General features: G+C 27.1%; 1 protein-coding gene across 1 annotated transcript in view; it reads right to left on the bottom strand.

Annotated features, from left to right (window-relative positions):
* The window catches only part of LOC100202282 (synaptosomal-associated protein 25), a 43,228-nt gene that overhangs the window by 13,497 nt on the left and 15,572 nt on the right, over positions 1 to 14,159 (bottom strand). Inside the window, exons 2-3 of the mRNA XM_065800381.1 lie at positions 3,200 to 3,241; positions 2,929 to 3,095 (exon numbers count right to left, since the gene is read on the bottom strand). Coding sequence (XP_065656453.1) covers positions 2,929 to 3,095; positions 3,200 to 3,241 — 209 coding nt within the window. The remainder of the gene's footprint in view (positions 1 to 2,928; positions 3,096 to 3,199; positions 3,242 to 14,159) is intronic.

Below are 14,159 nucleotides of genomic sequence, written 5' to 3' on the forward strand. Positions count from 1 at the left end.
CTCTCCTCGATTTAGCCTAGCTATATGAGAGTGAACCATCCAGAATGTAGACTGTTCATGTATTTTTTGCAACTTATAACATTCTTATGTAAAACATCTATATTTCTGGTAAATATATTGCTTTTTGTTGTTGTTGTTAGTATTGTAATAGTAACATTAAACATCATTAATACTTTTTTAATATATGTATTATACATTTATATATAATATTATAATTTATTCAATTTAAGTACTTTGACTGAGCAAGAGTAAAGTGTAGAAGCATTGATTGATGATAAAGTTTAGCTAATAACTACAACTCACAAAACAAAAACTTATGCTTGTTTTCAAGTCTGTGCAAATGAGTTTTGAATACAAAAGATAAAATTATTTAAAGCTAATTTACGGTATAAAATACATTTTTTTTTTTTTAAACATCTTTGCTTCCAACAAGGCTGCAAGCAGCACTAATTAAAGTTGGAAGTTACTGAAAGAGAAAAGATGAATATTGTAGAGCAAGATAACGATTGACGGACGACTTAAAAGATTGCGAATTATATGAATCAGGAAAGCAAGATGAAGGAAGTGAATTCCGAAGAACTGATGTTCGAGGAAAAAAACTAAACAAATAAGCGTTTTTGGAGCACTTAGGAACAGTCACAGAAAAAGGATGACACTTAATTGAATGACGAGTAACACGAGAATGAATTTTAGTAGATGGCACAAGAGACGCTAGCTCTTTAGAGCAGTGCCCATTATAGTATTTGTAAAAAAGAGAAAGAGAAGCAACATTACGACGATGTGATAATGGTTGGAGGTTGGCTGCAAGAGCAGATCCAACTATGTTTACAATGCGTTTTTGCACGTTGTCTAAAAGAGAAAGGGCATCATTAGAAGATCCGCCCCAGATATGGCAACAGTATTCCATACAAGGCCGGATTTGAGATTTATAGAGATAGAGAATAGAATCCGAAGTAAGAAAGTGACGAGCTTGATAAAGAGATGCAACCTTAGCAGATGCTAATTTTGCAACTGATTTGATATATGGTTTCCAGGAAAGATTGGAAGTAAGAGTTAATCCTAGAAGATGAAGAGTAGGTGACTCATCGAGTACACCACCGTTTATAAATATAGGAAGATCTAAATTATTGTGATAACGATTGGCTGATTTTATTTAACATTTGATTTAAACATGGACGTATATGATTATATATAGTATATATTATATATAAGATTATATCTCTTATACACCCATGATCTAAATAAAATAAGTTTTTGTCAAATAGTTTTTTTACTATTTAACAATCCGATCAACATGAGTAAGATAATTGCATATTTTTTCAAGCGGAAACCATATGTCCCATATGCATCTTGTGAAGAAACAATTATAATAAATACGTGTACTTGTAAATTTTTCACCGAAATGAGAACATTTGCTTGGAAACATTAATGAGAACATCAAGATAGAACAACATTCTGAACAATTCAAAAAGCTGAAGAAACTTTCTACAATAAGATGGACCATTCAGACAGAATGTATTAAGAAAGTCATTGATAACTATGAATCACTCTTGCAACTTTGGGACAAATGTATAAAAGAAAACCAAGACACAAAAGCAAAAATTGTTGGTTGCAAGAGCCAGATGAAATACTTTTACTTCTTTTTCAGCATCAATCTCTCTTTTAAGACTGATAACTTATCAAAATTCCCTCAATTGACAAAGATGTCGGCAAACATCTTTGATACAATAAAAATTGTAAGAAATGATAACGACTTCCATTTGTTTTTTGCGGTAGTTATGAAAACAGCAAATTCAATCAAATCAATTGAAAAGCCTACCTTACCAAGGAAATGAAAAAAGCCGAATTATTCCATTTTTCAATACGTTGTTGGTTACAAAGAAAAAACAAGCAATGCCTATTAACCAGAAACATGATTATTTCATAAATTTTTAAGCTCTTGACACAATTATGCAATAGAAGATTGATTCAAACAACCAGCATTCAAGAAGTTTGTGGATGTTCAAGAAGTGCTTTTGAAAGCCATTAATAAGACAGATCTGTCAAAGGAGCTTAAGGTTTTAGAATCTGATTTCCATGGTTATTTCAATTGGAACCAAATGGAAAGTGAGCTTCTTTACATTCTGACTATTTTTAAAAACTCTATGATTTTCAAGATATATGTGAGAAGCTTCAGAATATGAATAAAGAAAATCACACAATGATCCAGAACATTTTGATCATTATCCAAATTGTTTCAACAAGTGGAGCTACATCGGCTACACCAGAAAGCTCTTTTTCAATGCAGAGGAACGTCAAAACGTGGTTCAGATCAACAATGGCTCAAAAAAGATATAACTCCTTGTCAGTGCTAAATATACAGGCTGATATTGTTAATAGTCTATCTTTAATAGAAGTAGCCAAGCAAATTACTGCTGCACAGGATAAGCGCAAGTGTGAGTTTGGAGCATTTAATACAAAAGTTAGATTTTTTTATCACATTTTTACAATTTTTTCAGTACTTTTTCAAAAACAAACATTTTATTTTCAAAATTTTGAAAAAACAAACATTTTATTTTCAAAATTGGGGCAACAAAAGTTTTTTTGAAACTTAAAAAACATTTAAATTCAAAATAAATATTTTACTTTGACCCCCCCCCCCCTCCAGTTTATTGCATGCTGTGGCCCATGTATAGACCACTACAAATTTTTATGTTAAAAGGGCCAAAATTAAAACTAAAAACTGGTTTTAAAATGTCAAATAAGTTTCTTCTTAAATTTTATTAGCATTTTTTAAATAGTTATTACAATCTTTGTTTATGAATTTACCTAATATAACTAAACATTTCACCAGAACATAATATTGGGTTAAGTATAAAAGGTGGAGGAGATTCATCTACCATCATCATAGCCCTTGTAAAATGTGTCAACTAAAAACAAAAAATTTACTTTCTACAGGAGCAAACACAAAGGCCGCAAAATTTTTCAAGTCCAGTTAAATTTTTTTCTGCTTCTTTCATACCAGCATTAATGTCATCTAAATTTTCTTCAATACGATTCAACTTCTCGCCTTGCTCATCTAAAGCAACCAATGTTTTTATACCAGTGTCTTGGGTCTATATAAAACACAATTAAGCAACTCTTAAAGTTAGAAACAGACAGAACTAGTTTTAGAGAAATTTTTCTACTTTAAACTCAGTAGAAAAAGTAAAAAACATACTTCCTCTGCCAATAACAGCATTCTTCTAGTGCTTTCCAAAGACTAAAAAAAATTGAATACTGTTATTTGCAATTAAAATTAATCAACAGTTTTAATTATCATTATTTAAAATTTAATCTTATAATTTAATTTTTTATGTAAATATTACAGTCCAGAAAAGAAGATTAATTCATTTTTTAATTATGTAATTGAGTATAAAAAAGTTGCAGTTGAGCATAAGTTAAGACTTTTAAGTAAAATGGTTTTAAAAAACATTTAAGATTTTAAGTAATATGAGATCAACAAGCTGCGTTCATTTTATAAAGAATGTTTTAGGATATAAATTTACCAAAAAAAAAATACTTGCACAGATTATGAAAAATAACAATTAAAAAAATAGTGTATATATCAATCAAAATATATCTGGTGTCGTTGAGTTTACCTTTAGTAATCATTTTTTAACATAAATACATAATGTCATTTAAATTATGATTGCAAGGTAAATTTTGATCATTAGAACATGAATTTAAAAATAATATTTTTTTTTTATCAATCAGACTATTATTTTTAATATATTTGACAAGTAAACTTGCGCAAGTAAAATTATTTATAAAATGATTTCAAATATTTATATTTGTATATAAATATTTTAAAATAAAAACTTTTATGACTACATGTTTTTTTATAAGCAATATTGCATATAATAAAACAACAACTTATTTCTTAATAAAAAAACAATTTTCTTATTTTTCAACTTCCAAACAGTTACAAGATAGTAAGAGATAAGATTAATAAAAAAAAACAAAAAACATATGTTATGTTTTTAAACATTTTATTAAATTCTGATTTGTTTATCTGCTAATGTCAAATATTACTATCTTATTCAAAAGCTAAATAGTAGTATAAATAACTCTATACTGCCAAAAATTTTTTACTTTATTTCACAAAAACACTTCTAAGTTTGATATTTTTGTTGATGTTGTATATACTTTAATATATTTTTTTATTATTTATAGTGCACCACAAAGAGCAGCGAAATCAGAATAAAGAAGTTGTTTTGAGACTTACTCATTGATATGAGCAGCACAACAACAAGAGATATAGATTTTCAATCAGAAATCTGAATATCTATTTGTAATCATTACTAATATCATTTAAAAAAACCATACCTATGTCACAATCTGTATGTAACATAGAGCACAATTGAAATGCTTTTTATATTTTTTTTCAATGCTTTTATTAACTTCTAATTTCTGTCTGTTAATCTGCTAACATCCAATCTTTCAATCAAATTTTGAATTACCTCCTGATGATTTTCTTTAAACATTTTATAAACTCTAGCTTGATGACAATGCAATATTATTTTATTAATTTTAATAAGTGATTTAACAAAGCATTGGGTGGACAGCCCTCGAAATTAGCGTTAGGTTTTATGACATATATCTATATGATAACGATACTTTTTTATAAAGTATTTACATATAGATGTTTACAATATATCAATATGGAGACAAGCTCAACAGAAGCCATTACAAGGGTATCCCTAAGGAATTACAGAAAATATTACAATATTAATCTTAATATGCTACATCTTACTTTTAAGATTCTTAAACTTTGTGATATTTTTTAATTTTTAAATTGCCAGTTTGTCTATAAACGCTAACTCAAAAACTTACCTCTTAGCTTCGACAACTTCTTTCCTAAAAGTGCAAATAACCATTACTCTTTTTTTTTTGATCCATTGATAGCCTCAACCTACCAGTTTTAAAACATGATTCTGCTACTTATGGACACAAATCCATAAATAATCAAAGTATAAAATCTTGGAGAAACTCCACTACAGAGTTCCCAAAAAAAAACTAACCTAAAAAACCCACTTTAAAAAAAAACCCAAATATATATATATATATATTTTTAAAAATATCTTATTTTACAACTTATAAGTCTGATTTTATTCTTATAAATGCTTTATTATTAACAAATTGCAACTATATACTTTATACTATAAATACTCTTATATACACTGTAGTTATATACAAAATGGTATTTAGAATATAATTTTTAGTTTGAACTCTTTAGAGAATAATCTAAAACTGATAAATCATTTTTATAGCAAGTTGGTAAATTATCATTTTTTAAACCATATAGCAAGTTAAATATCAAAAAATATTATTGAAATATATCTTAAAATGTTAGGGCAAATTAGTTAAATATTTATAAAGAAAATAAAAATCATTCAATTAACTAAATTTCAAACTACAAGAGATAACAAGTTATTTATTATCTTTCCTCTCCTCACAAATGCCTATATGCCCGAACAAGTATTTAAGATTTATCATTTTATATCGATATTTGATGTTTATTTTGTAAAGTTTATGTTATAAACTGCAAAATTTAGTACAAAGCCAGGAGCGGAACACTATATATAAAAATTGTTAAACTTTATTCACAATCTGGAATCTCACAATTCTTGGAATTTTTCGGGAAGCTGGATAGTATAATGTTCTGTTAAAAAAAAGGAACAATTAGGCTTACAGTTTTCAAGGAAGAGTGGAGTTTTGCACAACATGATTTATCTGTTGTATCTGCTATGGTAAATTTGTGCATGCAGCCTCTATGTGGTGCAACTAGAAACTTGGATCAGCGATCAAGGCTAATGCATGATGGGACTCCATGGATAAGGAGACATCATAAGAGGTTATGGGGTCAATACCCCCATAATTTTGATGCACCTTATTGACTGTTACAAGCAAAAGAAAGACAATAAGCGGCCCTCAATTAGAAAGGGATATAACTGTCAATAAACAAACAGCAGAAGCTGATGGTGCTGAAGAGTACACCCAATTGCTAAGGGTATTTAGTCCTGTCCTGTATGCTTTATGAAACTTAAGATCGAAAAAAAACTGTGCACATACAATAATAAAAATTTGGAATTTTGGTCAGTTTTTAAAAAATCAAAAAACCCATAAAACTCAAAAAAACAAAAAAAAAAGACCATTTGAGGGTTTTTTAAAAAAATCCTCCTTTTCTTTTAAGCCTGCTCCCTATGACCTAAAAGCTTTCCAGTCAAACAATGTTTTTAAAAGCAACTTGTTTCACTCCTTCCTAAATAAATAAAGTCAACATTAAAAGATATGTGTATATATCAGGGTGTTAGCCAGAAATAAATTTTATACCGCGTTTTTATCGTATTGGGAATTTTTATCGTTGTTATTCTAGAAAATGTTGGGAATTTTCTAGAAAAGGTCCTAAAAAACTCAAAAAAACACTCTAAAAAAAAAAAAGTCATTGACTTTTGGGAATTTTAAGTCCATTGGGAATTCCCCGTTATACGCGGTACCATTGGGCTAGCTAACACCCTGTATATATATAAGTGTGTATATTTATATAAATGTATTACTAGTATTCTCAGATTACTGTTATTTTTGTCATGATTCAAGACTTCCTAGGAAGTGCATGTGTTTGCACGCTATGGTCAAGCCACGCATAAAATCTGTCTGTCCACGCATAAAATATTTTTATCAAGGTCATGGCTGTTTAACTGTTTTGAAATATTCGGCGTTTAAAAATTTGCTAAAAAAAATTAATCTAAACTAAGCATAGAAAAATAAAAATAAAAAATCAACTAAAGAGAGAGAGAAAAAAAAAAAAAATGAAACTTAATAAATTAAAATTCTAAAGTAATAAAAATAAAACTTGAAAAAATGAAACTCAAAGTCTTTAAAACTTAAAACTTTGGATTTTTTTAACGATTTTGCATTACACGAAACTTTTTAAATTTAAAAAAAAAAAATTTGTTACTTTTTTTCAAAAGTAATTTGTTACTTTTGAAAAAAAGTAACAAATTACTTTTGATCTATGTTTATTATTTTATCAAAATGTTTGTTTAAATTATCAAAGAATATTAAATATAATAGCTAATTTTTTATTTAAAATGAATGCATTTTTTATGACAAATAATTTTAATAAATAACATTTAATTCAATTTTTTTTATATATTATGCAAGATACTTTTAAATAATAACAAATTACTTCTAATGATTGTTTATAATAAACTAAGGTTGTTCACGAAAGCAAATGTTGAATTTTCGATAAAAAAAAAAGTTTTCGAAACTCTATTTTTGTTTCGGTAAGTTCGAAATAATTTCAAACTAATTAATTTTGTATTGAAACGATTTTTTCATTTCGAAATTGTAAAATTTGCTTCGAAATATTATTTTGATTTCGAAATTCTGAAAATATTACCGAAACAATTTTTCACTTTCGAAGTTGTAAAATTTCTTTCGAAATAATTTTGCGATTTCGAAATTCTGAAAATATTACCGAAACAATTTTTCACTTTCGAAGTTGTAAAATTTGTTTCGAAATATTTTTGCAATTTCGAAACTCTGAAAATATTACCAAAACAATTTTTCACCTTCGAAATTCTAAAATTTGCTTCGAAATAATTTTTCGATTTCGAAGTTCTAAAAATAACATCGAAACAATTTTTAACTTTCGGAATTCTAAAATTTGCTTCGAAATATGTTTGAGATTTCGAAATTCTAAAAATTATAGCGAAACAATTTTTCACTTTCGAAATTCTAAAATTTACTTCGATATTTTTTGTTGATTAGATTAGAACCCCAACGGTTCTTTTGCAGGGATTAGAAACCTCAGGATAAGATAGGGGGTTGATATTTTGTGACATTTTGTGAAAAAGGGAGGAGGGGGATCTGAAAAGTTTTTTGCGTGACATAATTTGAAAATGACCCCTTACATCTACACGGTGAAATGTTTTATATAAAATATTAGCTCTCTCAAAATTAATAAAACCTACCTATAGCAAAAGCTACTTAAGTGTTTTTGTTTACAATTTAAATTGTAAATTTAAATTGTAAACGTATAATTTTTTAAATTTTTACTTATTCACTTATTCATGTTTTTACTTATTAATTATTGAAAAAAGATGCTTAAAAGCATATTCATTCAATATTGAATAAAAAAAATTTGAACTTCTAATTCAAAATAAAATTCAAAATTAAAATTGTTGAAATTATAGTTTGAACGAATAACACTTTTTTGAAATCGACTAAGTCGAATAAAAGCTGATTTAGTCGAAATGTGAGAGAGGGGGGGGGGGGGGTTAAGTAATAAAAGAAATCAAGTAATTTACGTCTGTTTTATATGTTTTTAAATTATACAACTTAAATATTAATGAAACAAAACAATATGAACGCCACGCAGGATAAATTTTGCTAGGTCTAAATGATTTAATATTGTGGAAAAGTCCTTTTGATTTCTTGATAAATTTAAAACAAATATAAATCTAAAATAGTAAAATAAAAATAAATATAAGTTTTAAAACAAACTATTTAGATATGAAGGGTCTCACAATTTAATTATCTTTAGAGCCCTAGTTAAAGAACGGAACGGATCAGCACTGTATATAGTATCGATATTGTATGAAAATCTTTTTTAATAATCACATGCAAAGACTGCTAAAAAAAAACAAACAAAAAAAAAACACATAACTATAAAGTTTTTTAATATGATAATTATTGTCATATGTTATGAAGTTGTTTAATAATGCAGGGCCGTCAGAAGAAATCTTTGGACTATAAAAAGGCAGTTGCCGAAAATCATGCGAAAAAACCATTTTTTGGCGAGCCCTCGTTAAATGATCAGTCGTAAACCCAGAAATACAGAAGCTAACTGACATTATTTTGGATTTAAATTAATTGGGATATCGAAAAAAGAAATTTGTAATTTTGATTATTTATTATTTATAAAAATACTGAAGAAATGAAAAAATAATATAAATAAAATGTTAATATAGTAAAAATAGAGAAAGAGTATACAAAAATAGTGTAAGATGAAAATAATAATATTTTTACAAACACACACCCAATGAATCTTTCCCAACTTCTTTTCAGGCCTGGTTGTTTGTATATTATTTTTTAGATACTATGTCAGAACTAAGGTTCGGCAAGTTACTGACTGTTAACATTACGAATTGTTAACTTAGGCGGTATTTAATTCTAGTTACCATACATAATTACCTGAAGATGTTGTGAAGCTACTTTCAGTGTATTATAAGTTACTCTTGAGTACTTTTAGTTGTTCTCAAGTGACCGCAGATACCGGTACCGGTAACTAAAAGTAATTTTTTTGGAAGTTGCTGAAATCCTCAAACCCTTAATAGAACTTCAAGAGAGTAAACAAAAAACTTAGTGCTGGATTAGGAGAGAAGTTGTTGGGATGGAGGGAGATACTATATTTTAATTTTTTAATTTAATATGAAAGGAAGGGGGGCAAATACTATATTCCGGCACTGAAAAAATTACATTCTATTCAACAGTCATATTTGCTTTTGATAAACAAAATGAAATTAAAAAAATTTATAATGTTCAATCAAATAAAAAGATATTAGAAATGCATGTAAAAGTACTATTATTCAACTAAATCGACTTTTAGTCGATTAGTAGATAATCCAAAGTCGATTAGATCCGCTATTAGATTTTTCAAAGTCGACTAATTTCGACTAGTAGACTTTTAATCGATTTAGTCAAAGTCGATAGCAACACTAGTTTAAACACTTTTTAATTTTAAATTTGCATAACGTAAGTTTTAAACTTTAGATTTAGAATTTACATAAAAGTTCGTGCGCTTTTCCTAAATGATATAATTATGATGTTTAAAAGTTATAACGTGCAATTCCCTAAGGGCCTCTAACGCAAGTTATGAAATCATTGTTGCAACGTAAACGGCTAATTACTCTCTAGTGATTATTTAGATGAGATTTACAACGATTTCAAACAATTATATTTATACCTTAGCAATCTTTTTGTTACATAACTCTAAAATGTAACTAAAGTTATAATAATCTCCTTAATCGCTCGGCAACCTAAGTGAAGTAACATGTGTTACACATTTACTAATAACATAAGATACTAATTTATTAATATTTGTTGTATGCGTACGAGTAAAAAAACTACTTGCTTTTTAGTTTGAATAAACATGTCAAAAACAAATAAATCCGTTATTAAGAAAGGAATAAGAAAACGAAGCTTCGTTTGGACATATTTTGAAAAAGACCAAAAGAATCAAACAAAATGCAATATATGTTATAAGATTCTACCTTACAACAGTTCGACCAGTTCAATGCAATCCCATTTATCAATTGATCATTGCATTAATTCAAAAATAACTAAAAAATCAACAATTTTACTCAACGATGACGATATATCCGATATTGAGAGCGGTAATGAAAATAGTTTTGAAGAGACTGGTCATAAAAAATTAAACAAGTTGTTGATAAACTTTATTGTTGGTACTGATCAGCCGATTTCGATAGTACGTCATCCAGATTTTGTAAATTTAGTTAGTGAGTTAAACAAAAGCTACAAAATGCCATGCATAAATACGGTGAGCAAAAAATTAATTCCATCAATTACGGACAATCTAAGATCAATTTTAATGCTAGAATTGAAGGGATGTCATTTCATTACAATTACTTGTGATGTTTGGTCATCATTGAGTAAAAACAGCTACCTCGGTGTGACTTGTCATTTTATTGACAAAAATATGATTCTGGTTGACCGAAACCTGGATCTTAGGTTTATGTCTGAAGTGAAAACAGCTGAATATTTATTTAATACGTTAAACGAAATCTTCAGTGAATGGTCAATCAGTACTAAGATTTTTGCACTAGTTACTGACTCAGGTGCAAACATTTTCTCTGCAGTAAATAAATTTGATGATAATGTTCTTAAGATTCCATGTGCTGGTCATCGTTTGAATCTTGTGGTTAACGATCTTTTAAACACGAGAGATATAAAAGTAAAAAAATTAAAAAATGGTTCAAAGTGTTACGAAGTAAAGGATTACGACGGTAATGGAAAATTAATTAATAAAGAAATTACAGAAAGTGAAGTTAAAGAAATTGAAAAAATTAACGAAGGCAAATTGGAAATCGCCAAGGTAATTTCATCCTGTAGGCATATTGTTGGTTCATTTAAGCATTCGGAGATGTTACAAAAAAAGTTAAGAGAAGTTCAAGAAACACTTCGATATGAAACTAAAATAAAGTTAGTACAGGATATAGCTATTCGCTGGAATAGCCAATTCGATATGATTGAATCTATATTAACTAATAAAACTGCGTTGGATATGATAAGCATTGAATACCAAAATATAAAAGACTATCTTCCCACTGCTAATGAATTTAAGGTGCTGGAGGATTTATGTGATTTGTTACACCCAATTAAAGAGCTAACAAAACTTTTTAGCGGAAAGAAATATGTTACAGTAACATTTCTGTTTCCAACATTGTATTCTCTACTAAATGGAATACTTGAATCGCAACCCATTTTTACAGAACTAGTTAAGACTTTTCAAAAGGAATTATTAAGGTCTCTAAAAGGACGTTTTAAATACGTTTTTGCTAATGATTTTTTCTTAGCAGCTACTTTTCTTGATTTCAAATTTCGTAAATTTGAGTTTGTCAAAAATGATATCGATAGATATGAATGCATTACAAAGGCAAAAATGTTTATAAAAACATTTTATGAAATGCATCTAAAAGAATCCGAAGAAATCGATATAACAATTGAAACAAATTGTTTAAATAACACTTTAAACTCATCAAACAACTCAACTGACAATACCATAAAAACATTTCAGCAATCGTCAACGCCACCGTTTGCAAATACTACTACTTTCGTTAACAACCAAAGACGAAAGCCAATCAACTTAATTGAACTTGTAACAGATAAATCATGTTGTCATTTAATTGAAAACAATGATAAACTGGAAAAAGAAATAAACGATTACAGTCTGCAATACTTTCAGAGCTACGAAAATAGTGCCATCGAATTTTTCCAAGCTAATCAAAAATTGTTCCCGGTTTTGACACAAATTGCACGGGTAATATTTTCAGTTCCAGCGACATCGGTACCATCAGAATGTTTATTTAGTTCAACCGGTTTAATAGATACGGAGCTACGGAACCGGCTGGCGCCGAGCTTATTGAAGCAGTTGGTTTTTATTAAAGAAAACAAATAATGAAAAACATTTCTTTATCAAATAATGTTAAAAGAGTTCGAATTGAACTGAAACTTGTTTTCACTTATAATTCTTAGTAACTTAAAACACTTGTATTCTTTTTTGTTTATCTGATGAGCTTTTTTACAAACAGATTAATTGAGGACAAGTTGTTTTCTTTCCAGTCTTTATTTTCTTTTCCTGTCTGGAAAAAACATCATTCAATCATTGAGCTGCCACCAGGCCAGGTGCTAGTAGGTGTCATGTGGTGGGGTGCAATTAAAATTTTTGCTAAGTAAAAAAAAAGGTCCTTGTTTTTTGAAATTTGAGGACTGACTGGTCTAAAAGGTCTACATTTGCCGGCTTATTTAAAAGGGTAAATTTTTCCGACTAAATGCACAAAAAATGCATTGAGGAGGGAAGGGGTGTGAACAATTTTAAATTTAAGTAATCCTTCCCGGTCACTGAATGGTTTGGAATTTGTAACTAAAGAGACTAATTTCATAGCTTGCAACAGTAGCATTTACTGTTAAGATAGTGCCTCTTTTTAAAAAATCTTGTTGTCCAACGAACTAATTATAAATTTGTTTTTTACCCTAATTCGTTAAGAAACTGGTTAAGGTTTTTAGATTTTTGGAATAATGGTGCCTCTTCAAATTATATTCTTTGCACACTAAAACAGATTCATTACATACTAAGCATACTGGCACCAAATTAAATTTACCAAAATGGTATTATTTTGCTATATATACATATATCTCTATATATAACATATATATATGTATACATATATATATATATAATATATATATATATATATATATATATATATATATATATATATATATATATATATATATATATCTTTCTCTCTCATATATGATATATATATATATATATAATATATATATTAATATTTAGCATATATATATATATATATACTATATATATATATATATATATATATATATATATATATATATATATATATATATATATATATATATATATATATATAATATATATATATATATATTTTCTTTTTCTATATATATATTATATATATATATATATATTATATATATATATATATATATATATATATATATATATACATATATATATATATATATATATATATATATATATATATATATAATATACATATATATATATATATATATATTATATATACATATAATATATATATATATATATATATATATATATATATATATATATATATATATTATATTATATATAATATAATATATATATATATATATATATAATATATATATATAGATATATAATATAATATAATATATATATATATATATATATATATATATATATATATATATATATATATATATATATATATATATATATATATATATATATATATATATATATATATATATATATATATATATATATATATACAGAGCCGGAACCAGCTTTTTTTGGTCTTTGAGATAGCTAACTTCCAGACATGGAGCAAGCTCCAAACATTTATATATTTATACTTATGTCAAATAAGGATGTTTTGCAAAAAAAATTGCGATGATTGGAGGCTGGAAACTAAAAAGCCCCAAAACTTGTGCCCCCCCTGTCCCAAACGTGAGAGCAACAAATTGATGAAATATTTTTTGTACTATTATTAACTAGACTTATATTAATCAATAAATTTTAAATTTCATAGTAAAATATTTTAGCTTTCAAAAATTATGACCATATAAAGTCAGAACCCCCCTCAAATTGAGGGGATTGTAAAGTTTATATAGTCATTATTTTTGAACGCTGAAAGATAATACTATGAAACTTAAAATTTGTCAATGAATGTATATCTAGTTGAGAATAGTACAAAAAATATTTCTTCATCTTGTTGCTCTCACGTTTGGGGCAGGTGGGGCCACAAATTTTGGGGCTTATTTGTTCCCAGCCTCCAATAATC

This window comes from Hydra vulgaris, chromosome 06, assembly GCF_038396675.1.
Source record: "Hydra vulgaris chromosome 06, alternate assembly HydraT2T_AEP".
Taxonomy (NCBI): Eukaryota; Metazoa; Cnidaria; class Hydrozoa; order Anthoathecata; family Hydridae; genus Hydra; species Hydra vulgaris.